At 40.6% G+C, this 26,495-nt stretch overlaps 1 protein-coding gene across 4 annotated transcripts in view; it reads left to right on the forward strand.

Moving 5' to 3' along the window:
- LOC138214290 (oxysterol-binding protein-related protein 10) overlaps positions 1–26,495 on the forward strand; it is a 72,167-nt gene that overhangs the window by 10,186 nt on the left and 35,486 nt on the right. Inside the window, exons 2-5 of one of the 4 annotated variants that reach the window (XM_069175773.1) lie at positions 1,050–1,225; positions 8,943–9,022; positions 12,825–12,893; positions 18,098–18,295. In XM_069175773.1, coding sequence (XP_069031874.1) covers positions 1,050–1,225; positions 8,943–9,022; positions 12,825–12,893; positions 18,098–18,295 — 523 coding nt within the window. The remainder of the gene's footprint in view (positions 1–1,049; positions 1,226–8,942; positions 9,023–12,824; positions 12,894–18,097; positions 18,296–26,495) is intronic. The other 3 variants (XM_069175775.1, XM_069175774.1, XM_069175776.1) reach the window with 3 other exon arrangements.

Raw genomic sequence — 26,495 nt, forward strand, 5'->3', positions numbered from 1 at the left:
GTAGCATTGCCAGTGTCCTAGTTTCCTGAAGACGCCCATATTAAAAACAACACCTGTGAGATAGAGTGGACAGGTGACACCTTGAGATCGCTTCAATCGTCACCTACAACCATGAGGCGATAGGAAGGAGCCACAGCTGTGTGCTGATCAATAATACTGCAGCCTCCGTAATTGTAGACGGAAAGATTATTAACAGGGTGGATCTCAGGAAAAACAGGATGAAATATGCTGAACCAGAAGCCTAGATAAATACAACTGCTGTTACCTCAGGCGACTGTACACGAATGTGGAAAGGTCAACCAAAGCCACCCGGTGCCGCCCGGGCCTGTGTTGAACTGCAGAACCAGAACAAACCATTAAACATGCCAGTTCCTTGGATGTCATAGACAATCCTTTCAGGCCACAGGAAATGAAATGTGTCTGCCTCTCAGTGTCTTAGGTGATGTGTCTGACTGGCTTTGAATGTTCCAGCCAGCGATGAACGAGGCACAGATTCAATTACGGCATGATTGAATGTGATTCATTAATCACAAAGGAGAAAATGTGGGGTTTAATTTTCCACGCCTCGAGCGGTGGGTTCTGCTCAGGATGACCGCACTAATCGCTACCTTGGGTAATTTGGAGTCAAACTCGCCGGCTTGATGCCGCTGGAAGTCAGGCGTTCATGTACATCCAGGGGTATATTTTTAATGAATCTTGCGTGAAGAGAGCTGTGGTAAACAATATCCTGCAGGCATCGATGCACGGAAGGTGAGAAATTTAAGGGTCCTGTGTGTTTTTTTTTTTATGGCAGTTCTCTCTTGCCTCATCTCACACTCATTCATAGCGGTCTTCTTTGCCTTGCTCCTCTCTCTCTCACATCCTGGAAAGTTTTTGCAACAGGAATATTTAAAAAGTTGTACCAGTAAACAAGATAACGAGAGCATGAAATGAAATGATGATGACGGCGCTAACGGTGCTTCTTGAATTCGCCTCTACTGCGTCTTTTTCTCTGGTTCATTATGTTCCTAACTTCCCCCTCTCTCTGTCTGCCTTTTACTCCCGTGCAGGTACTTTGTGTTGGATCCGGAGCTGGGACAGTTGCAGTACTTTGTCAATGAGCAGGGAAAGAGCCAGAAGCCCCGTGGGTCCCTGCCCTTGATCGGTGCCTCGGTAACCACAAGCGACGAGGCTCCGCACATGTTCATTGTGAACTCTGTCAATGGAGAGCTGTACAAACTCAGAGGTATGACCTCACACTGAACAAACACCGAGTGGAGTGTGTGTGATTTATGTTGGATTCCTTTTGGTGTTTTCCTTTAAAAGCTGTTCTAATTTTAATTTTACATTTTATATTTGGAATAGATCGAATGTGTTATGTGGTGAAACCACCCACATAAAAAAAAAAAATCTAAGGCATTTTTCAGCACATTGTTTTGGTTTTACAGCCTAAAACTTTGCTGTTAATTAAAGTTTAATGTTAACTTGAGCAGCAACAAGCAGATGGTTTAAAAAAAACCAAAACTATTAATAGACTCTGTGTACGCTACCTGCTCAGCTCCAACCAGCAGACACAGTTGGTGACTAATGTCCCTTTTCCACTGCATGGTGTGTCTCAGCTCAGCTCGATTCTACTCTCCTTTTTTTTGGTGTTCCCTCCGGAAAAAGTTGTGAATAAGACCTATTTTTTTTTTTGGTATTCAGGTGAGCTGAGCTGATAATAAAATAGTTAGTAGAAAACACTGCAGACTGCTGATTGGTCAGAGAGGATCAACACTTAGATAATCATTGTTAAACAGCCAAGCAGCTGTAGTGCTCAGAATTTATTTTCACATTTTCTGGACAACTCGATTAAATTGCAACCTGGAAAATCACGCAGTGTTTAACTCAGGAGATGTCGACAAAAAGTGTATCGCCTTGATCTCAGTTGCATTCATTTTTTGTGTTGGTGATGACTAGAATAGTTCTATTATGATCGGATATGGCCTTAAAAATCAAACTTTTCCTTTTGAACAAAAAGAAAAAAAATCTCCAGTCATTGTTTAATATTAAATGTAGAGATGGACATTTAAAGCCAACATCCACTGTAATAGTTCAAAAATACCTCCAAGAAAGTACTGTAAATGTTAAAAACAATGTATATCGTTACTGTACATGGGGATTTAGCCAGATAGTGACGAACTGACTTCAAAGTCAAATGATGTTTACTTTGTCAAGACTTTCTACTTTAATGTGGTTTGTATTTAAATTAATCATTTGATTTTTTTTTTTCAATGTTTATTATCCGAGGACTTTGAAAAACCGAAACACTGAGTAAATCTGCACCAAAGGGAAATATCCCTTTGAGACACAGCGCTAAACTAAGAGGCTGTAGCTAGTCGCTGCGCTGAAGGCCTTTGCTTTCAGTGACCTGTATCCATTGAAGCGAGAGAGACTCCTTTTTAATGTTGCTCCAGTTGAGCTGCTGGAATGTCCCGTTACACTCTCGAAGGGGAGGGTATAAGAATAACTTGGCCTATATTCCCTGAATAACTGAAGTGATTCAGTGAATCGAGCCGGGAGAAAACAATGATGCCACAGAGAAGAAGAAGTTGTAGCCCAGGAAAAGGCATTTCTATTTCCAGCGTATCGGCGAGATGTGAGAACCATGAGGAAAGTCATTGAGAGGGAAAACATATTTTTTTCCCAGCCAAACAAACCCTAAGCCAGTTTTGACTGGAGCAGAGACTCCAAACTGCCCCGACAACAAAAACTAGCCTCTCAAACATCTGAAAATGCGGAAAGGCAACGTTTATGCTTAAAAACCTAAATTTGCCTAAACAGCAGGGAACAAAGTGGTTCACATCTCAACAGTCAACAGGTATGCTCAGATCGGGGTTTTGATTACCATGGGAACCCCTGAAAGCCATCCTTGAGGGAGGAGGGGAGTAACTTTAAAGTTCAGTCTGGAGTCATCTTTCAGTTTTTCCGGTTTAGCTGGTAAACTACTGATAGTTTCACCAGTGGTCCGAGTCCAAAGCTCTAAATGCCACTTTTATTCTCAGGCCGATATCTTTTCACAAAAGAGCTTTGAACACATTTCTTTATCGCTAAGTGGTGTAAGAAGACACACAGGCTGCAGCTTTTTATTCATCGGGGGAGGAGGGGGGGGGGAACCCACTGACCACGTGACATGTTACACAGCTTTAAAGTATCTTTAGGGTTTTCTGGCTCGACACCAAAGGAGGACTGTGCTTCCATTGTCCTGCAGGCCCTCGTGTTTTGTTGCTGAGCAAAGGTGAAGAGCAACTTGAATTTAATCACGTCTGTAAGCTCAGATGGAAAATTAAGCTATTTATCATACGAAGACTCTGAGACAGTGAGCCACTGAAAGGGTCAAGTTGTTTTCATCAGGGTTCAAACTGCCTCATTGGGATGCCTGACACATTCGTAATTGTTCATCCGAACAATTAAAACAAAATGTTTTAAATCTGTCGTCAAGATTAATTCTGTCTTTAGTATTTGTGCGGCTTCCTCTGATGGCCCCTGTTAGACGTGGACTTTTTTTCCGCTCTTGTAATTATTCAGAGCAACTTTCACAGTGGTAATTTGGGTTTTATTGACTTGCTTGTCTGTTGGCAGACAGCGCTCACCACATTGACCAAAAGTGGGTCAAAAGCTTGCATGAAAACATCCTTCTACTATATTTAACTGAGTGATTTGACATTTTGGTTTGACAATTCGAAGAAAACATTGATATCATTCTCACATTTGCATCCTGAATATGTGGAGTAGCTAGAAACAGGAGAACATTGTTTTAGATTAGCATAACAACTGGAAGCAGTGGGACACAGCCAACCTGGCTGGCTCTGCCCAAAGGTTACAAAGTCAGCCTACAAACAGAAATGAAGGAAATGTAAAGTGGTGGTTTTAGGAGGACTGGTAGCTGCTTACAGTTTCTCATCTTTATGCTAAGCTAAAGCTGTCTGTTGCTGTGTGTGACTCTCAATAGAAAAGTAAAAAAAAAAGTGCTTTTCTATTCATCAGTAAGTACATTTTAGCAATAGTTTCTTTTACGTCAGCTTTTTATTTTGTACCTAAGGTAGTTTTTACTGGGTCATGCTTTACTACAGTGAAACTGTAACTGTCTGTTCCAGATAAAAGCATCAAATCTCCTCCAAAAAAATAACTTTTGCTCTGAAACTATTTTAAGTGATCAATTTATGACTTTTGCTGAGGTTGATTTTTACTGGTACTTTTATGTCTAAGGCAAAACAAAGGAAGGAAAAGAGCTATTACATCTCTTGTAGTCCTTTAAGGTGCTACCAAAGAACAAGAAAATCATAAAATTCACTAATAATTGTTGAACAGCAGCTTTTATTTTCTTGCATTTGTCCGTATCAAGAGCCGCAGTTCATTTACATACAAGGATGTTTCAGTGTGACATCCTCAGTGTATAGTGTGAAAATCACTCATTATTATGGTTAAATGTGACATTTCTGCATAAAAGATTAAAATGAACTGCTTAGCACAAAAAAATAGTAAGGTGCATCAGTCTGGAGCACGAGTGTTCAAAAGCAATTAAAGAACAATTAAACAAGAATTTACGACAAATTTTCTCTTGGAATATAACGTAGTAGTTCTGCCTTAGTATCAATAATCATGGGTTTTAAAAGTCTCCGTGTGTGTGTATCTGTGTGTTACTGTAATTGCAGGGCAGCTCTTCCACCCTTTCCAGTCGCTGTCAGCCTGTCCATTTTCTTGAAAATATATGTTTAAAGTGCCCCGCTCATAATATCTCCCAGCACTTTAATCAGATCTAACCGTTGGCCCAAGCATTAATCCTCAGACATACCACTATCATAACCAATAGCATTTTTCACAATGCTGTAATTAAAATGGGTGTAATTAGACGACTTTGGTGGTGCTATGATTGACTGGGAAGGAGGTTGGCCTCTCGCTCAGCAGTGTTCAGATATCGTTCAGCCGTCTCTCCAGGGTGGATATTGACATTTGAATAACACAGACCAGAGCAGGTGTCTATTATTGCTCATTTATAATGGGCACATGGACCGGGCAGCTTCTCCGGTCGTTGGTAGTCACCTCAGTTTCCAGCTCAAACCTGTGAGCATTCATCAAATGAATGGAGCTGTCAGTATGTCACCTCCAAGTCTGCACCTGCTGTGACACAAAAGCAGCTTTACATTCTTTTTAGTAACACAGTATGCTCCCTGAATGAGAGCATTGCGTCCCGCTCTTACGTATGTGTGCGTCACTATATGAACAGGTGCATATTAGCATAACCACACTCGGCGGCTGCTCTGCTCGATGCAGACAACTAATCATCTTTATTCACAGCTGGGTTTCTGCACATCGCAGACACAAAAAAAAAAGAGATTTAGATGCTCGCTCTCTTCGCGGGTAAGTGGTCCCTTTAGAGAAAGTGATTTCTGTGGATGATAACAAGAAGAAAGTGGGAAGCTTGTTACAGGATATTGTTTTTTTTTTTCAGAGAAACAGCTTGCTACAGGTGTTTCTCTGTGTGAATGCCGTGCAGAGGCGAGCAGCCACTCCCTGTGGGAGAGCACTCTCAAATGCTGCACTTCTGTGAGCTTCTCATTTTCTCAGAGTTGCCTCTTCACTTAAAGAGGCCCTTATAGATGTTCTCATGGCGGTGGCAGATGTCAGCTCTGCAAGTGATTGACAAGTGCAAATTGAATTCTGCCTACACTGAAACGAACTACAACAGCATGTCAAAAAACACACAATTTATAACAAACAAATTCTCAGAAGATTGTCAAGTGTTGTTTTGGTGATGATGCGATTCTTAAATGATCCAATGAATGTTCAATCCTTGTTTTCCAGTCGTTAACATGGAGAAGGCTACATTCATTTTCACATTTAAAGCTTTTCTGAGATACTGAAAATCCTGTGGAGCCAGAGAGAATTTTTAAGTTAGGCTTCAGTATGCTTCAGACCAACCAATTTGAACGATGTGATAAAAAAAATAAAAAAAATGAAACTTTCACACAGCCTCTTCTCAAAAGCATTCCCGGTGTCGCACTTGGTTGCACATGCAACAAGCGTTCCACAGTTGAAACCCTGCTTACTGTCACTCCATACATGTGGCCAATTGCCATGAGATTGTTGGATTATCTGTTTCAAAAAGTTCCCCAAAATTGTCAGACGCTGCCGTCCCTTATTACAATATCAGAAAAGGTGTTTCTGATGCTGTTCGCAGACGATTCGACTAACACCTCTTTAGAGTGTGCTGAGATGTATTCTGTTTTGTTCCCTCTTGTTTTCTCACTTCCACTAAAGGTCAGACAATCCAATATGTTGCTCCCGGCACAGGCTCATATGTTCAGTGAGTGTGTCCTATTTATTTTCAGCATACTTCGTGATTCAAAGGTCCAGAGGGAATTTGTCAATAATAAAAAACTTTTACATCAGTAACACATTGTGTTTATGTGCATTTTGGTTTGGTTTTAAAACCACAAACATTTGAAGTTGTGAGGGATGTTCAGTTTCTCACTGTTCTGCCTCACCGAACACGAAACATCAGGAGAGTCGGACACAGTAGTTTTAGATCTGAATGAAGCCGGATGTTTCTGGCACACCTGAAGCGCCGTTTAAATCATCATCGGTAAATAAGTCTTACGGGCCCAATGTGCTCATTCATGCGAGGGTCTGTAAAGGCTTTGGGTGTCCCACTCCTGTTTTTCTGTTCCGCAAAGGCGCTCCTAAAAGCGCTGCTGTGAGCCCTTGTGGACCCTTTGGTGAAGTTAGATTTTTAAAGCAACCTTTTATTCAAAACTATCTTAAATGGATGCGTACGTGAATGCCAAAAATTTTAAAACAGAAGTATAATTTAAAAAATGAAAAATTCTGTCTTTTTTAAAAATTTAACATCCTACCTTGAAAATATAAATACAGACAGCAGATTCTGTTTTATTTTTGGCTGCATCCACTCACTAACATCATGATGCAGACGTTATGCTGGTCTTGTGACGTTAGATTTAGTGCAAAAACACATGATCAATCTCTGTCTTGCTTGCTTACTCGCTTGACGTAGACATATGTGGGTGGTGCAACCTCCATGTTAAAGGTAGCACATAAGCGGCGGGCGGCTCTTGTGCTCAGTATGAAATATAATCCTGTCGGTGCTACTGTACTATTGAGAAGTCTTTTATCTTTTGTTTGTCACATGTTCATGCATGAATAATATCACATTATTATGTAGGTGTAGTACTTTTGAATCTGATACTCCTAGTTCTGAGAAAAGAAAACTTAGTAAAGCTGATGATTGGGATTTTGAAGAGAGATCAGAGAGCTTAAGGGTGAAACAAGGCTGTAGTTGTCTCTCCACTGACAAGAGCAAAATGAAGTGCATCCTCTTCCACTAATTACAGGCCACACACTTTACCATCCGTTTCTACCTGACAGGGATGTTTGTTTTGGTGAGTTTGCAAAGTGTTTCATGGATTTAAAGACAATGTTTCCGAAATAATAGAAAGGTTTGAGTGATGTGTTATAGTTCTGAATGTAATTAAAAATGACAGAAACTAGAAAGAAGGGCACAGTGAAATCAGACCTGCAATCTTCCCTTCTGTTTTGTGCTCCAGCTCCAGTCTAAATTTGACATTATCGGTCCCGTCAAAGACATCGGTCTCTAATAATTAGTCAGTGAAATGGGATCAGAAGGATATTGTTTTCCGGTCTGACCTGGAGGGGGTCAGCACAAGCAGACAGTCAGCATCTCCTTCAGCTGAAGGGCTGCAGCTCGCTGTATGTGTCAGCAAGTCTGGCCTTCAGTTGGCTGCCTGTGTTAAGATAGCGGGGTGGAACATCTCTGTGCCAAGGGGAAAACCACAAACACGCAGGGAGTATCAAGCTGCTTCCTGTGCCGCTCACAAATTGGCCGAATGAATTGCTGGTGTTTCTTGAATACTGAATGTTCAATTTAGCGTAGAGGAGAAAATGAAGAGGTTCAGATGTGCTACCAAGCCCTCAGGACATTATTCAGAAAGAAACAGGACCAAATATTCAGGGAGACAGTCGGCAAGTCAAGTAATCATTTGGCAGCAAATGAGGTCATCCAGCAGGTTGTCCTCTCTGAAACCTCACATGTAGCCCTAATCGCCATTTGTCCAAACTGTAGCAGTTTTCTTTATATCATAGATTAAAGTCAATAATTAAATTCCACCTTGACACCTGACAGCACAGTATCACCGCAGAGGTTGTAATACACCCGCCAGTCCTCTAGAGGCTAGCGGGACGGTTGGCCTCACCTTGCCGTGAAAAGTAGACGGCAGGTAGGACAGCTCATTTCACGGCGGTCATGTGACAAAGTACAAACGCTGTGATGTCTACTTTTCCTTTTTACTTTCAGTACGTACTGCAGGTACCCTTACAAAGTGTGTACTGTTGCATGCAGTATGCATACAATTGGGACATACTACTTCGTCATATAAATGCAGTGAATAAAAAAAAACAGAATTTTTGCTTGATAAATTTATTTTGCTGCTAAAAATACTGTGCAAAGATACTATAAACAATACTGGATTGCAATATTGAAATATTCACGATATATTTATTGGATGAGATTTATTAAGTGGATAAATTCCTTGAGAACATTCAAAGGACATACAAAATTTACAGTGATTCAGCATTTGTTTTTTTTAACCTTTGACTTTCTTTGTGTTGTGAAAATAATATTAAATCTTCTTCCACGAAGTCTCAAATTTTAAAATAATCTTGTGATCACGTGTGTCTTGTTCCTCCAACAGATTTTTGCTGCCCCAGATGAAACCCCTGATCAATAATTTCTATGTCTATCTGTGGCATTGGAAGTCACAGTACTGCATGTTGATCTGAGTGTGAACTCGTGTCAAGATTTATTATTGATTCTTAATGTCCTAATTGTGTGAAAAATACAGGCGTTTCATTTTATTTATTTATTTTGGTTCTGTGTGTGTTTGCAGCTTCGGATGCCAAGGAGCAACAGTTTTGGATCAGTCAGCTCCAAGCGTGTGCCAGACGTCACTCTGACAGCAGTGCCAAGGTAAAACACACACACACACACACACACACACACACACACACACACACACACACACACACACACACACACACACACACACACACACACACACACACACACACACACACACACACACACACACACACACACACACAGCACATGAGTTGTAAACATGTCCCCGGTCCAAGCGCTCGGCGTCTGTTCCGTAGGAAGAGAAGTGAGCGGAAAGCATTGACATTTCCGTGGAGATTTCTGTCCCCTGTGTGTCTGTTTATGAATGCAACATTTTTCCGCTTCTATAAACTGAGGTCAGGGTCATGAGCTCTTTGTCATCGGGTCCTCCACCAGGTGAAAACCTCCTGTACAAGTTCAGAAAGGAAGTCCTTCCCTCTACCTGTTCTACCTTGAGTCCACTCACTTTTAGTTGTGTAAAACTGACAGATTTTTTTCCCCTACAGTTTTAATTGGAAACAACATTATCTCCCTTGAGTCTCATTTAACAACCTCTCCAGAGTTTTGAAGCATTGGCGAGATTTATTTCTTCCTTTTTTGGATGATTATGTACCGACTTTCTCCTCCTCCTGTATGTCTTATCTTCTTGACCTGCTAAAATTGCTCGTTTTCTGAATGAAGTCTTGCAGCAGCACAGCCCGGTATTGCCAGACCCAAATTCACTGAATGAATATATGGGTCTGGTCACGCTCTAATAAGGATTATTTCCAGTCGTTGTATCGTAATAGGCGTAGACCTCAGATTAATTGTGAAACTTTTGAAGCAACTTTGAAGCAATCAGCACAGACCACCATATACCGTATGCTGTCCACCACTGCCACTGTTGCAACTACTTCAAATTCTGTGTCTCAGGAAGCAGCTGCAAAATATGTTGTTCTTCCGTCAAGCTTCGTCAGTAGTGAAGTTTAGTGATGTAGTTGGTGACCAGAAAAGCTACAGGCTAATACAGCTGTCTAAGGTAGGCAGGGGGCGCTCCAGATGCCGCACCACAACAAAGCCTTGTTTTCTCATCATGTTGTGTTTTTTTTGTTTACAATAGCTGCTAATGTTACAGTATACCATTAGTTTTAGTAGTTTCCTGATGAACACCCACCGTCTCTCTTGTCTTTTGCTCTCTGCAAGCAACATCGACTGCCTTGCTTATCGTATCTTTGTTAAGTGGATGCTCTGAGGGGGGACTTGGCAAATGTAACCGAAAGATTTGAGGGTTACGCATCAGAGACTCGTGCTGCTCTGCAAGTCGGAAAACTATGAAAATCTTAGCTTTTTTTTTCCACTAGAACAAATTGACTGTTGTTGGGGATTCATTTAATGTTGATCAACTAATTGATTAATTGAATAATTGTTGCAGCTGTAAAACAAACTTTCATAAGCAGAAACTAGCATTACTGACTGATTCAGCTCAGAAGGAGAATTTTGTCTCGACACAGTGTATCATCATTTCTTTCACGTGTAACTCAGAGCTTTCCTTTATTTGATCACTCTTTCACTCTCTCCGCGTGAACGCTTATCAGTGAGCAAATCTACCGTCGCAGACTTTAATAAATGTCTCCCAAATAAATTTCACATCTCTGCAGACAACAAGGATGCTTCCAAAATATCTGCCTCTGAACTAAAACCAAGTCATAAAAGTATGGAAATATATTAAAACAAGAGGAAATAAGTAAACACCATGTGAAAATAAATGAGAAGAAAGGAAAAAGAAACACATTTCCAAAGCAAAATAGCCGACAAATGAGAAGAAGAAAAAATGAAAAAGGCAACAAAAGTGATGATGGATGCATTTAAAAAGGAAAAATAAGGCACATAATGTAAAAGATGTAAAACCTCAGGGCTGACATCCTTTGCAGAGCTCAGCTTCTACATGTCATGTGAAACTTCTCCTGCTTCTCTAATTCAAGAATATTTTTGGCACCTCCAATGACATAAGGCTGAGTGACTTAGGGAAATATGGTACAGTAGCACAGTGCTCCTGCTGCTTTATTTAAGGATGCTTGTGTGGCTAAATGTCCCCTTTGTGTCTCTGCAGGCTCACTCCTGACAGATTGCTGCGTTGGGTGTAGAATAACTACCTTTATTCACTACCAGTCTTTTTTTAATATGAGCTTCATGGATTAAAATTTCAGCATGCCCATTTTTTGGGGGGTTTAGCATGAGCTTCACAGGATTAGTTGTGTGTATGTGTATGTGTGTGTGTGTGTGTGTGTGTGTGTGTGTGTGTGTGTGTGTGTGTGTGTGTGCTGACTATATCTCTGTGGGGTGGAGCCCCATTCGCCTGATCCAGTGGAGAATGAGGCTTGTTACATGGCTCCTCCTGGAGCTCCACTGCCAGCTGTGACAGTGTGGAAATCAGCAGTGCATGAGCGAGAAAAATATTCCAAACTTCATTGTTTACTTGGCAAACTTTTGGTGTTAACGTCGAGTTTGCACGAGGTTGGGTCTTTTTTATCGTGTGTTTTTGTTGCAGCGAGGAATGAACCAGCTGATGTTGTTTGATGCTTGTAATATGTTTTGAAGTTCATTTGGTGACAGGAGGTTTTAAAGCAGTGTTAAGTTTTAACCCAATATTAAACTGTGTGATACACCTGTCTGTCCACTAGAGGATATTGTGTCAGTGTCACATTTGGCCTCACCTGGCAGTGAAAAGTAAGGTGGCAAAACTCCTTGGTTAGAGTGAGGAAAAGATCATGGTTTGGGTTGAAATAAGTTATTTGATGCAAGTAACATTTTGTATCCCACGTAAGTTACTTAACATATGTTACGTAAATTAAATACGTTATGATATGTACATAGCTTGCTTACATTACTTAAAAGAAGTCCACGTTTACATTTGCTTTCTGAGGGACTTGGAACACCTGTGGTCTTGGTGAAAGTCTGTTCCCAACACGGACTTTATACTTCATCACATGACCTCCTTCTTAAATCCTGGTTATCCATGCATGTACTTTTCACGATTCTGTGAAGCTAAGCTTGACACTGACGCTGTATCCACCAGTGGGTTGATGGGTGTATAACATGCTTTGGTGTGACACTAGGCTGATAACAAGTTTCACTACAGTAGAAACATCTGCACAAACTGTCCCCAGCTTTGTTAAACTTGTATTTTTATTTTGACTGTTGTTTGATTTTAAGGTTGTAGTAAGTGTTTGTTTTTTTTGTTTTACATTGAATTGCACTGAATTTATAGCTTTTATCCACTAGGCTGTGCTAAAAGCCATTGTTCAATAATTAATTAAATATATTTAGTAATTTGTCATATCGTCGAGAATATGATTATCGCAGAAACACCCTGAAATATTGTGACATTTTCTGGGCCATATCTCCCACACCTAGAATCCACCATATTTGCAGACTTCTTATAAGACATGCTGCAAAGATGAAGAAAGTGGCAATGTTTACAAACAAAATGTCGTACGAATTAATTTCTTTAAAACTGATGATATATATTGTCCATGACTGACTGCCTAGTGGTTATATCTGTTGTTGTTGTTACATTTATTGGATGAAACTCACATTGTGTATTGAAGCTGTCCTGGAGTGAAGTCAGAGTCTGTAATCCTGTTACATTACTATACTTCTGATTGTTACTTGTATGTGTTCGCTTATTATAAGATTAATAACTGTCGTTGTGATTTGTGAGAACCTTGTCAAATGTTTCTTCAAAAGCTCACTGAGGTGTTTTCATTGTGATTCACGTCATTTTATACTCATCAAATCATGTAGTGAACCGTTTTGCCTAATGTGGGAACAGCTCTGTGGCTTCCTGCTAAATTATTATTTTTTTTTTTTGTATATGTGTACTTGGTTTCAGGTGAGGAAGCTAAAAGGTTCAGATGAACACCTGAGTGTGGAAAGAGCAGGAGGAGGTCAGGACGTGCTGGTGAGTGAACGACACACGAAACCCTACACAGTTTCACCTTCAAATGTCAGGAATTAAACTGACAGGGAGAACTCCACTATCTCTCCAGTGCTCTTAACAAAAACACTCTTTCATGCGTCTTTTTCAACAATGAAATACCTCATTATGCTGCCTCATTGCCGGCTCCCTTATTCAACATGTAGCTCTTCAGCACTTCAAACTGCTGCACAGCTGGAGCGAAAGGGGGGGGAGGGGAAGGGGGGCAATTATTCTGCTCAGCCATGATGAGAAAAGCAATCAAAAGATGAGAGAGAAAATTGGTAAGGCAAAGAAAAGTGGAAGGAGGAAACGGTCTTGCTCTCTTTTTCCTTCTTTCCCGCGGAGCCGAGCGGCCGTTTTGTTCCTGTTCGGTGACTGCGGGGCATTTCCACGGCAGCAGCTGTCTTTACTGTACCCACTGCTGTGGTCTAATCCTTCCCCGAGCCGCACTGTCTGCCTCTCAGATCGTTATCGCAGCTACGATGAGGCAGCCAGCAGTGGAGGCTCGTCGCTGATAACGGACCTCAACGGCAGAAAACGTGTAGCAGGATTTATTTATTACAACAAAGAAGGGCAGAGGTTCATTTTCCTTGCAAGCGTTTATAAGAAACCAAATAAAAGTGCTGACACATTTTATCCTGTAGATCGATTCAGGTGCAGCGAAAGCTGGCTTTTGTTTTGAAGTAGATAAGGTAGCAGAACAAATATGAGGTATATTTGTGCGCTTGTTTTTCTCCTCAGCGTAGACAATGTAGTACTTATGTATACAGTGGTGGACAAAATAACAGAAACAGCTGTAAATATTGTACAGTTAGAAAATGTTATTCCAACCTTTAACCTCAAAAAGTGACATTTAGGTGAATCAGAGCTTTTCAGACGCACGTTATGAGATTCTCAGTCTTTGCACTTTGACGCATTTTGTACTTTGGTACATCAGATTTTTTTAATCATCAGTGCTTCTTTTCCAGTTTATTATGTTCAAACTGAACATGCTAATAATAACAGGTGGATGGAAAGATAGAAGAAGAGAGAAACACAAATGAATGAATAAGAGAACATAAAGAATCTCTACAGAGACCATAATTTAACTTTTACTTTGCGAGTTTTATCTTTTTGCTACTCAAGTTGTATTTATACTTTTGCATTAAGGGATTACGCTGCACATTCGTGTGCAGACTCTGCGTGTTAAGACTAAATGCTGCTTTGATTCATGTTCCTATCATGATAAAAGCTTAAAGATTAATGACCGGGCTGTTACTTGTATACTAATGACCTACTTTTAGTTAGAAATCAATATACTGTTGTCGAGGGGAAATGATGAGTTCCCCACATCATGCTGTAAAAACTGCACCGAGTTCAAAGTCCGTACAGCAAAAACAGCCAATAAACTTGTATGATTATTAACCAGGTTTTCTGCAGAATCTCGTGATCCAATAGGAAATGTTGTGGTGCTCAGAACACATTCATGGTTTCCTTAAAGGACTGTGAGAAAATGCATTATGACCGTCGACATTTCCAAGTCAACTGGACTAACTCTGTTGGCTAATGAAGATCATGTGGTTAAACGATCTTAAGGCGAGATTTAGCCGGCTGCAGTTTTATATTTGATCCCTCCTTCCTTGTAGATATTTCCTATTTTATCCTGCTCTGTTGATAGTTTGGTATAAATCTGAAAAACAGATTAAAGTACGTGTATCCACTTCGTACAATGAAAACAGAGGAATGTGTTGTTCTGCCACATTGACAGTTTACAGTGTTACAGCCTGCATACTGCCATCAACCACGGTGACAGTGTACGAAAGCGCCGTGTTCAATAAAGCAATAACTGTTTAAGGAACGAGCTGACACTCTTATCTCCCTGGCTGGAGCTCTCTGTAGATCCCACTCCCATCTCACGGGGCAGTTTGACCTTGTTCATTGCAGTGCCACCGGTCTGTCAGAGGTCGTAGGTGGTGGACTCAGCAAGCCGGTTTCCTCTTTCCAGCCCCAGCTGAGCCCTACAGCGGCTGTTGTCGTGGTACTCTACCTTTTATATGTTCAGGTTTCAGAGTTCTGCCTCCTCCTCTGCGCTGCCTGAGAAAACATCATCAGATATTAGATTTTAGATGAATATAGCTTTTCTATTAGAGTACTGTGCATAGAACAAAAATATATAATTGAATTCACTGGGCTGAATTACACTCACATGAAAGTGCTTTAATAGCCGGTTAAGGTACTTTAGACCAATTTCCATGTCACCTGGGCCTTCTACCCTTTCATGCACAACCTCCATTCAACTTGATGTATGTGATGTGCAATCCCCACTAGATGTTTGTTGCTAAGGTGGCAAAACATTTATGTGCTGAAGATCCTTAATCTACTCTGAGGCCTGAACACAAATCAAAACAGAAGACATTTGCTGTTCGAAAAAACATCTTCTTCAACATATAATTTCATTGTAAAAGTACCTGTGTAGGCATTTAGACTATTTTCAAACCCTCTAACTAAAGTTACCTCTAAGTAGATAATTTCATGTAATTAGTGTTGAAAATGACAAGTCAGCTGCTGACCGTTGACCCGTCTACTCATGCTGCATCGCTCAGAGCCAAGTCCGCTCACAGTCCACTGACGGCAGAATTAGCAGGCAAAGGGGGCTGTCTGACAGGGGGTGTACAGGGAAATGTGCACGGCACTAAAGTCACCAGGGTCAAGTCGTAGGGCCTGAAATTTATATCGTAATGATTATATTTTTAGTCTTTGAGAGTGTAAGCATCTGCTTATGAGCTATGAGAAGAGCCCTACCTCTGTTCAGATTAAAACGGTTTAAAAGAAAGTATTTAAAATCAGGTTTAATTGGTTATTACTTCAGAGCAGTAATCTGCCTGTTATCCTTTCTTCTCGGAACAACTTGACCCTTTTTATGTACTGAAAGATTTAAGGAAAATGTATTTTTAGAAGGGATTTTTAGACAGAAGTCACTTACTAGTCTAGAAATCTGGCACTTAATACCTTTCTTGCCTGTCTATCCACCTTCATCTCTGCAGCTCCTCTTCCTCTTTGAGATTACTTGGTTCTTTCTGTTCCAGTTTATTGAAATGCTTGGGTGGGGGTGGGGGGTGGGTGGGGTGTTCTGTGCCAGTTTTGGAGGACAAAACCTCAGCGTGTTTGTCTGTTCACACTCCTGAAACACTGTCTCTTTTCTGCTTACTCACGATTTGTGGCTTAGCCTCGCACAATACAACAGTCTTCTCTCCTGTAAGCTGATTATTTTCTGTTAAAATGATTACACAATCACAGACTTACTATAACTCGCTCTATTTACTGTTAGCAAGCGTCTAATCGCAAGGAAAATATTTTTGCAATCTTGTCTCTTTTTGTCCCGAACCGGGTGTATTTGTGTGCAGTCTTGTTTTCTAAACAGACCTTAACGAGCAGTTACCCTCGATATCATGTATGTAGGTTTGATCTCCTGGTTGCTGCAGAGTGAGCAGCATTACAAATCCAAGGCCAGTTGTTCCCCTCTGAGTGCGCGATGCTCTGGGGAGGAAGTTGTTTATTTGATCTATTCTATTTTCACTGTTGCAGTGACCGGACCTCTGTGCTCCTCTGAGGGATGAATCTCTGGTGCATTGTCTCTCTGTGCTGCTGTAACCTAATGGAGAGTAAAGACAGAGGAAGAGGGATAGTGGTCTGACATCGCTGCCTTTGTGAGCTCAGGGGTCAACGAACTGAGGAGACAAGAGTCACAGAGGGAAAGCGGAGTGGGCATCAAACTGAGGGATGTGATGTGACTTTAGCTTCGGCGCACAGAGAAACAACACAATAAAAGGATGAGTCTACCTTTTAATAAGACTCCGTCGTGGCTCCTGCCGTCTAAAACATTCAGTTCCTTGTGTCCGGATAAAGTTTGTTTAAGTAACTTGGCCAACCAGGGGCAAATGATGGGCCATAGAAAAGTTTATTTAATGGAGACTTTAAGACTCTTCTTAGATTTCTAAGTTGCTTTTTTTCTTAAAGAAAAATCTCTTTGCACTTCTCTTTTTACATTATTATTTTTTTATATTAATTTTAGTCATTCTTAAATGCACACACAAACAGGTTGCCCACTTTAATTTTGAGGAATTAGTTAATCTCATTGGATAATCCATTAAGTCATTTTTCAAGCAGAAATGCCAAACATTGATTTGTTTTCGCTTCTTCCTTCTGAGGAAATTTGACGAGCACTCGCTTCTCAAGTTTTAGTTGCGTAAAGAATTGCAGACACACGGGCCGCAGCTCAGAAAAACATGTGTGACTCGGGTGTTGATTTTGATCAAGTTACGAAACTTGGAGTGCCTACTCACGAAGGTTACAGCTTCTCTGTGCTCCGTGCACGTCACGGTGCTGTACACTGCTGCGCAACAGGAGCAGTCTCTGAATATTTTTTTTATGCGCTTTCATAGTTAAAGTGAAAGAATGTCTGACTAAGAGTTAAAGCGGTCAAAACTCCAGCAAAACTTGCTGTGGGTCAACTTTATTATCTTACCTACCTGTTTCGGCTTCTGGCCCTCATCAGGGTCACCATGAAACACTGCAACAAACACTTCAATTGGGTGGGTTTGAAAGTTAAAAAAAGGTTTAAAAGGTAAAAAAAAAAAAAAAAAAAAAAAAGGACAATAAATCATATACACACACACACACACACACACACACACACACACACACACACACACACACACACACACACACACACACACACACACACACACACACACACACAACATCCAATGGTGGTGTGGGCCTGTGGCTCCAGGTCAGTTGTTATTCCACACTGGCAGAGAGGCAACTGCCTTTGAGGGACATGGCTGACATCATACACCAGTGTTTTTGTTTTTTGGCCTTGTATACTTAAGAGCAAAAATAAAATGAATAAGAGTGCTACCGATGTGGGTTGGCCAAAATTGGGTTCCTTGCTGCAGATTCCACTTCTCCTTATTATGAGTCAAGTCAAATAACCTCTTAATCAGAAAAGGTTTTATTTTCCATACAAATTGAATATTGAACCTTTTTGTGGGCAAATGCTTATTTTCTTATTGAACCATTTTATGAGATGATTTTTTTTTGAAGAGCGTTCTTGTTTTTGACTTTTTCTTACTTTTGCATTATCACGTTCCTGTCATGTTTAAATTCCCCCACTCTCTCTGTGTCACCCCCCCTCCCTCCCCCAGGGCTCCTCATCCTCTGGTCGGACCCGTAGTTTCTCCCTCCTCCCCCACCTAACCCCATCTTCATCCCCGGGTTCCCAGAGGCACCTGGGCCACACGGCCTCACCCAGCAACATCGTCACCATCACTCACCACAAATCTCCAGCTGCAGCTCGGCGGTCCAAGAGTCAGTACGCGGGACGGCTGGTGGAGGTCAAAGAGGTGGGTGACGAAGGCAGAACAGGATTTCGTGTAAATTACTGGCCTCTACAGACCGGGAACCTTAAAGCAGACTCATGGACGTTTGTTTTGATGCTTTCGTTTCTTAAGAAACAAATGGACATAGCAAGTGGAGAATCATTTTCTGAGAAAACTTAAAATGGAAATTTTATTTGATTGGAAGTTGGATCTTATTTTTGTAAACTTGGTCATCATTGTCAGATATGATGACATTGTACTCACCGAAGTAATCGCTAAGATTTGTGAACACGACAATCACAAGTAGTCATACAAACAGACATGTTTTCTGCACCAGCCAAAAGGTTGAAAGACATAATTGCACAGAAACTTTCCAAACAACTGAGGCGAGTGTGACAGATAAAGATTTTGGCCCGTGTGATGTTTGGATGTAGCCGAGCTAGTTTACTAAAATAATCACCAGCATGTTCACTGCTTGCTGTGGATGCTGCAGTGTTTCCTTATCAGCTGTGAGTTGGACAATGTCGCTTCCTGCAGATAGGTCCACATTTTTTATTCTCTATGGTGACCATGAGCTCTTCATTTATTAGTGTTTTTCCAGCAAGACTTTCTGAACGGTTGGTGTGACACTGACGTTTATGAAGAACCTTGACAGTAGAAGTATATTACAGACATGTTTAAAATCCAAGAGGCTGAGTTTTCATAAACTTTTTTGAAAGAAGGCTCGTTAAAAGTTTTAAGTTTGTTTTTATTATTACATTTAAACTTTTTTGCATTGATTCTAGTGAAATAGCTGTAATGAACTTTAAGTCAAAAGGCTACCAAAAACTAGCCTACTGATGTCCTTGTCTGTAACGTGACCCCTGCCTTGCAAGCAGTTTGAATAATTAATTTACTGTTCACCTCTTTAGATTAAGTTTGGCTAGCTGGTATATGCTTGTTTAAAACTTTTCTGACTGTATGGCTGGTGAATCTCTTTGCAAATCCAGATTACCTTGAGGAGTTATTACAAATGGGAATGATGGACAAAACTACAGAAATCAGCCTCGAAGTTGTACGACACTGTATTTATTTTTTTATTATAAATAATTATTCAAATATTTTTAATTAGAGACAAACTAACGAGTTTTCTGTTTATTTGGCCCAAACTCCACAAAGTTCCACCACAGAGCTGCACTGTGTCTTCCATGGCCTTTCTTTGTCTTCAGCACTGGTCTCAGGTGGGACACTGGTGCAGTGAGTTCAGCAGATATTTCTGGCTGGCCCAACATTTACTGCAGTGTGCTCACTCTTTACTGTAAGTTCAGCTTTGTTGGCATTTTTTATTGTATATATCAATACTGATTAAGATGGCCGGTGACAGAGAGAAGAGCTGCTGCAATGTGTGTTATTGAATCAGAGTCAGTGTGGTGAGCGTGTGGAAATAATCAACATATGAGATGTAAAAATGTCAAGTGTGTGCAAAGAAGATGAATTGTGAAGGCAATGAAGAGGAAACGTGACAGCGAGCTCGTCCATATGGAATATTTAATATTGCAGACGGTGCTGTACCGCTAATCCCTGAATGTATGGAGCAAAGCTGGTACATTTGAACAGTTTTATTACTGTTTGCGTAAGAGTTCAAATTTACAGACCTGCGGGCACATCGTGAGTCAATTAAAAATCTCTCCACTTGAAGTTTTCCATCAGTTTGGACTTAGTTTGAAGTTGAAATCCTCATTAATTCTCTCCGCCTCAGTCACCACACCTGTCACTTCTGGTTACCACTTGCTCCTCATCTGCTACATCTCCATACATCCGAGCAGTCATTCACTCTTTGCTTATCTTTCGAGGGAAGATTGTTTTTCTCCCTGTCACTTCTTATTGGCCTGTCTACGGTTGGCTCATAGTGATTAATTGCAAGAGATTAGGCTTGAAGTTTGGTCTGTGAGGAGAAGATGATAAAGACATGATGGAGACATGATTGTGTGCCTGGCTGGCAAAACTATACCGTCATTAGCTGCGGCATTTTTGGCTTTCACCCCTTTTGTTTGGAGACAAAATGTGTTTTTTTCGGATGGTTGCCAGGCAGCTGTGCATCTGGCTGCTTAATTATGGCGATAAGATGAGTTAGCTGTTAGGAATGAGGACAAAACATGGATGAGGAGAGACAAGAGGCTTTCCAGATGTAAGATACTTCAGCCCATGTAAACTGTTGGTACAGAGGAGAAAAATAGAAGCTGACAGGGAAGAGGTCATGTCCGCCATCATGGAAAATTTTGCTTGATTCCCACAAGATACTCTCTGACTTGGTTATGTCCTTGAACTGTAGGAACATTAACTATTCCTTTTATTATGCCAGATATTTGTGTCATTCAGACCAGAAGGATAGTTTGATTACTTTTAAACTGCTATAATCAATACTTTGTTGCTCTAAATAATGGATAAAGTAACTATGTAAGTTGTGACTTAATAGGGACAACCTCACTGAAAATGATTACTCCCTCCGCCACTCTCCACAGCTTTATGGGGCAATTTAGCATCTTTTAGCTCATTTTCTTTGTTTTTTTACAGCCTGAAAACTTACTGTTTAATTAAGTCCATCTGGATTGATATAATCAGGAGGACACAAGCACAACACCCACTGAAAGTTGTCGTTGCTCTGTGTCTGCTTTATGTGTAAACAGGCAACTGTATGGCAATGTTGCTATTTTAATTTAAAAGGTAGAATTAGTAATTTCATCTTGCAATTCATTGTTGTACAAATAATTGCAATCTGTGTTTTTCTGTTAATTTTATGCCACAATTAAGGCATAAACCTAATCATAGTTTAATAATGTACAGCCACTACATGAAGGAGATGAGCCATTAATTGGCATTGTACAATGGGAAATTGCAGCAAATCTGCCAAATCTGCCTCCTCGAAGTTATCGGGCTCTTCCAAAATGTGCCCACAGAAGTGCTGTGATGTCTATTTTTGCAACTAAATCCATGATGTTAGTGTCAATAGATCCATCGAAATGTTGGAGGTCCATCCAATGTTAGAAGTGAAGCACCTTGAGATGAATTAATTCTGGTGGCAAAAATTCTCCACTCGTGTGCCAGTTTTTAAATAGATGAATTGACACGATTCTAACGATTATGGAAATTTATTGCGGTCAGCTCTAACAATTGCTAACATGTAATAATTGTGACAGGCCTGGGTATGTTTGTTGTGTATTTACAGCTCGTTTGCATGGCCTAAATAAAAATCAGTTATGCAAACTTACAGGTTAGAAAGTGATTTGCGTCAGCATCATTGACCAATTGCAAACTCAAAATCCTCACTTTTGAAACCTGGAACATGTAGAAGTGCGGCATCGCTTTTAAACACTGCTTACTTTTCTATTTATCCTTTAGTTGTAGGTGTTGAAGCACTTTGTTACTGACCTTGCTGCTCAGCTGAAGGTTACAGAGATGAGAAGACAATCTTCCCCCTGTAGATATCAGATCCTCGCTCCAGAATAACAAAGACGACTCTCACTTTCTGTCTGTCTGGGACAAAGCAGCTTTGTTTGATACCACCAAACAGGGGCATTCTTACACACTGCAAGAAAAAAAACAAAACCTTACTTGCCTAATAACCTGTCATGTGAATGAATCCTCACAGCAGGATCTGAGCATCTTGTGTCTCGGTGTCACACTTCCTGTAACTGAAACAACAGGGAGTAGACTGCAAAACCATTAGCTCAACTAAAAACATGTCATTTACCTCAACAGTCCCTCTTCATGCCAGTGTGGCGACACTCTAGCAGGAGCGTCAGTATTTCATGCAAAGCTCTTTCTTTGGTCGCTTTCTTGCTCACTGACAACCTGGCTAGCTTCAAGTTGTTAAATTCATCTCTTCAGATGCGCCACGCTGGGCGTCTGCCTCTCCGCACTAAGAATATCTTGCCTAAATGATTCACTCTGTGACAGAAAGAAAGCAACCGGTGATCAGTGAGTGGAGGATAATTTCTCACGTCTCAGGAGCAGAGTGGGTCTCCTTGAGTGAACCTGGGACCATTTGAGTAAATAACGAGCAGATGGTGTGATCATTAAGCAAAACAAACACTCCTCTCGTTCCCGCGTTTTCTCCGCAGACCGAGAAAACAAGGCCCTCTGTGATGTGTGATTCATCTCCTGTTTGGCTTCGCATTCTTTTTGTCCAGAAGAATTGGGTTTCTGTTTCCTCTGACCTGATTCATATCTGCCATCATTTATCTCCTCTCGCCGTCTCTCTCCGTGTCCGCTATTTCATCTCTCCTCCCTCCTCCGCCTCCTCCGCCTCCTCCTCCCTCCTTCCTCTGGTCATTTGTTCTTTTCCTTCCTTTATTCATAACAGGCCAATAAACTTGTCTGACGGCTTTGGCAACGGGGCTGGAGGATGCTGCAGTCAACAGTAAAGGAGTGTGCTTGAGCTGTGATTTATACACAACTGTACGCAGTAGAGACCAGAAATGTGCTGGGTGCTGATTACCTCCTGGATTTATGATCAAACAGCGGCATCGGGGATGTGGTGTTGTTCATCCCATTTGTTTTTTTTTGGTAGCTACATGTATATGGCTGATAATATTCAGACACACCACTGTGCTGCTTCCTATAAGACTTCCCCCACCCCCTAACCCACTCCCTGCCTTCACAGATGCACACAGTTGTGACTCAAAGTGCTCTTTGCACCTCAGTGAATCTTCACATGATCTGCCTCCTCAGCTCTGCCCTGTTGATTCCTCGTCTCACCAGCACTCACTGAACCGTCGTAGCGCCAGGCAGGAGGCAGTGTGGGCACAGCAGCACAGTTACAGTTCTGCAGACACTGTATGTGTGCGATTGTTGTTGTCTTATAGGACTGGATGTCTACGGGGCTGCAAGTCACCGGGCTTTAAGGCTCTGCCTGCAGCTGGAATTGCAAAAAGTCTGCGCAGTGTGTTTTAAGCTCTTCTCCGAGCAGTGATTAAACCTCTAAAAACTCTGGACATAGTTGTGCTATGTAAATAATCCCCACCACTATCTCCACCCACCCCTCCACGTCTCACCTGCTGCTCGGTGATATGGAAGACTCCAGCCTGCAAGCTGACATCATTTGTTCCGTTTGTGATGTATAAAACCACGGCTGTCAAAAACAAACACAGCGCAGGGTCTGAACACTGAGCATCATAAAGTCCAGTGAGCTGTGTTTGCAGGGTTAAAAACTTCATATTCATCCAAGGGGATCTTTAATACATTTATAACTTTTCAGAGAAAGACCTTGAAAATATGTGTAGTTCAGGGTGTGCTCATCTGAAGCTGAGAATTTTCTGATGTAATACAGTATTTAGTTACAGTTTACTCAGCAGTTAGTGATTTAAATTATTTTGATACCATGAAGAAGTTTTAAATTAAATGTATACGGAGGCCGAGATATCCTGACCTTTACCCTACCCTTAATCTTACATTTCCCATAATGCTATTCCATAGTGTGTGTTTAACTGTCTGGTAAATTCATGTCTTTCAAAGAAGCCAAGATCCCCAAACTCAAAACTCACAAGATCAATTTAAATAATTATTCAGCTTCAGTTCTTTCTTATGCTTAAGTCAGAAGGGGAACCTTTTTTTCTTAAGTTCAATCAGCTTTAAATGATTCACAGTGTTTGATGCAGCATTATCATGGTGACAACTTTATCCTCCATCTTGATGCTTGTGTGTCAAAACAGGAGAATTACTCCGTTGAGCCCGGTTAAACAGTTTCACCGGACGAGAACGACCCTGTTTTTTTCTCACATGTTGTGTGAATGCAGCATTGAAGTGATAGTTGTTTAAATCGTATTGGATGGATGGTGGAGACGGCCGTGGCCAAGAGTTGGGAGCGTTCACGTCATCCAGCACCTCAAAATGTTTGTGTACAGCAGAGCTTCTGTGTTCACGTTCAAGATGCTGTGAATTGACAGAGTAGAACTGCAGTAAATAACAGACAAATGGTCCATGTTTGTTTCGTGTTCAGTCTTATTTCCATATGATCCTAATGTCACCTGTTATTATTACAGCTTGGATGATGATGTGGACTCTCTGTACACATTAGAGTAACACCAATATGATATGAACTTGGCATTACCCTAAAATCAAAATGAAAACGTGTCATAAAAACTTTGGATATGATAGTAAAGAACATGCTAATGTTTTTCATATCTACGCAGCACGTTCAAAATGTTTTCCTAACTGCCATCTAGTATGCAGAGTATATTGTTTGTAATCTAAATGAAAGATACTTTTAATACAACCTGTTTACATACAAATAATCAGTCAGTTTTTACTTAATACATAGAAAGCATATCACGGTGACATTTTAAAGATATTGAGGGATTTGGTCTGCAATCCTTTATGGTCCAGTGTCAGACCACATCACTGTCTCTCCTCAGCTGGCTTGTCACAGCCGGCTGATGTGAACTCATCAAACGCCTCGACTCTCGGTGCAGCAGCACCACTGGGCACTTAAACTGCCGCGGCAGAGCTGGATCATTGGGGTTAGGCTATTTCTGGAAGCATCACTGGTCCTGTTGGCTCCAGAAAGAGAGAGACTGTGTGTGTGTGTGTGTGTGTGTGTGTGTGTGTGTGCGTGTGCGTGTGCGTGCGTGTGCGTGTGTGCCATTACTTGCCAGCCCACTGACTTGGTCAGCCGCAATTTTATGTTCCTTTTATGTTCATGTCTCACCTGCTTGTAACCCGTACTGTTCACATCCAGAAGGCAGCGTTATTTAACGTGTGTCCCCGTGTGTGTTCAGTACATAAATGTAAATGCATCTGTTTTAGTTATGGTCTAATTTGTGTGACAAGGATCAAGAGCAATTTATTTTGTGTAAAACATTCAGGCTCAATGTGTTTATGTTTGTGCGTCCATTCGAGTGTTACTTGAAGGTGACCCCTGTACCCCTGTAGACCAGAGGGGTGTACAATAACAAAAAGCTTTTCCCCCTTTTTTTTTTCATTTTCAAATAATTTGTTTTGCTCTTTTCGTGTTCTGAATCTTTACTGTCAGGTATTTTTCACTCTTTCAGGTATTCTTTGAGTTACTTTTCTTTTTCATTTTTTTCACCCTTCCACACGCTTTTTAACACATTTTTTTTTTCCCCTCGAATGTTTTAAATTATTTCATTTATCTCTTTTTTTATTTTATGTTACATTTGTGTCTCTCTTGGCACAATAATAATAATCCTCCCCTCCCCCAGCTAAAAGCCTTTTTCCATGTTTTGCTTACATCAAGACTTGTGGCTGCATATTATTGAGCAACATAAAACCCAGTGAGCTGTGATATTTTTGAGCATGGTATGTTTTTTTGTTTTTTTTGTTATTTAAGGTTGCATAGCAACACATTGGCTCTCTAACTTGCATTGCCACCCGCTAAAGGTCCCTTTAGTGAATGAAAACCCTGAGGCAGCTTCTGATTTCTGCCATTATTAGTGCAACACAGATGCAATTACACTTCTAAATATTTACTCTCTGCCTGCATCATGTTGCATGATCAGTGCAGAACATTAAAGCTACAACATATGTGTAACTATAAAACTGATAAAGCAATACCCACAAAAAGTACTAGTCATTTTGCATTCAGAGCAGATGTAACTGATAAACTTGTAGCACGGCTCAGTGGGTATCAGCTGGCCAATTATATCAGCTAGCATTAGCTCATCATAAATGATCAGTCTTACATATTAGTTGGAAGTTAGTTGTGATAAACTGCAAGAAAAAAAAATTAAAAAAAAGAGGGATGCTGTTACATAGAACACAGACTTTCACTTTGAATTGGCATTTTTTTTTTGCAATATCTTGGTCAAATTTTATTTTACATTTTTTAACTGAAAATTTAGTATTGTCTCAAAAAACCAGTGTTGGTCAAGCTGTATGATGAATTTGATCTGTGACCTGTTTTAATGATGAAGAATATCATATTTCGAGTCATATTTTGACAAAAAAATAAGCTACTTAACTTCTACTCTCTCAATCATCAATTTTAGCATTATAGTTGTGTCCACTAGTTTGCAACTAAGATGAGTGTGCTTATTCACTTCAATCAAGATACTGAATTATCCAAAAAAATACTAATATATTCTCCAACATGTATGATCACATGCTGCAACAATTTTGGTCACATTTAACTCATAACAATGAAATGAGAACTGTTTATCATGATATCCTGATATGATGAAGAATTGTGTTACAATATAAAAAAGCAAAAAAAAAAAAAAGGCTGCAA

This window comes from Embiotoca jacksoni, unplaced genomic scaffold (assembly GCF_022577435.1).
Source record: "Embiotoca jacksoni isolate LCO1_2020_lvr unplaced genomic scaffold, fEmbJac1.0.p SCAF_7, whole genome shotgun sequence".
In the NCBI taxonomy this organism is placed as follows: domain Eukaryota; kingdom Metazoa; phylum Chordata; class Actinopteri; family Embiotocidae; genus Embiotoca; species Embiotoca jacksoni.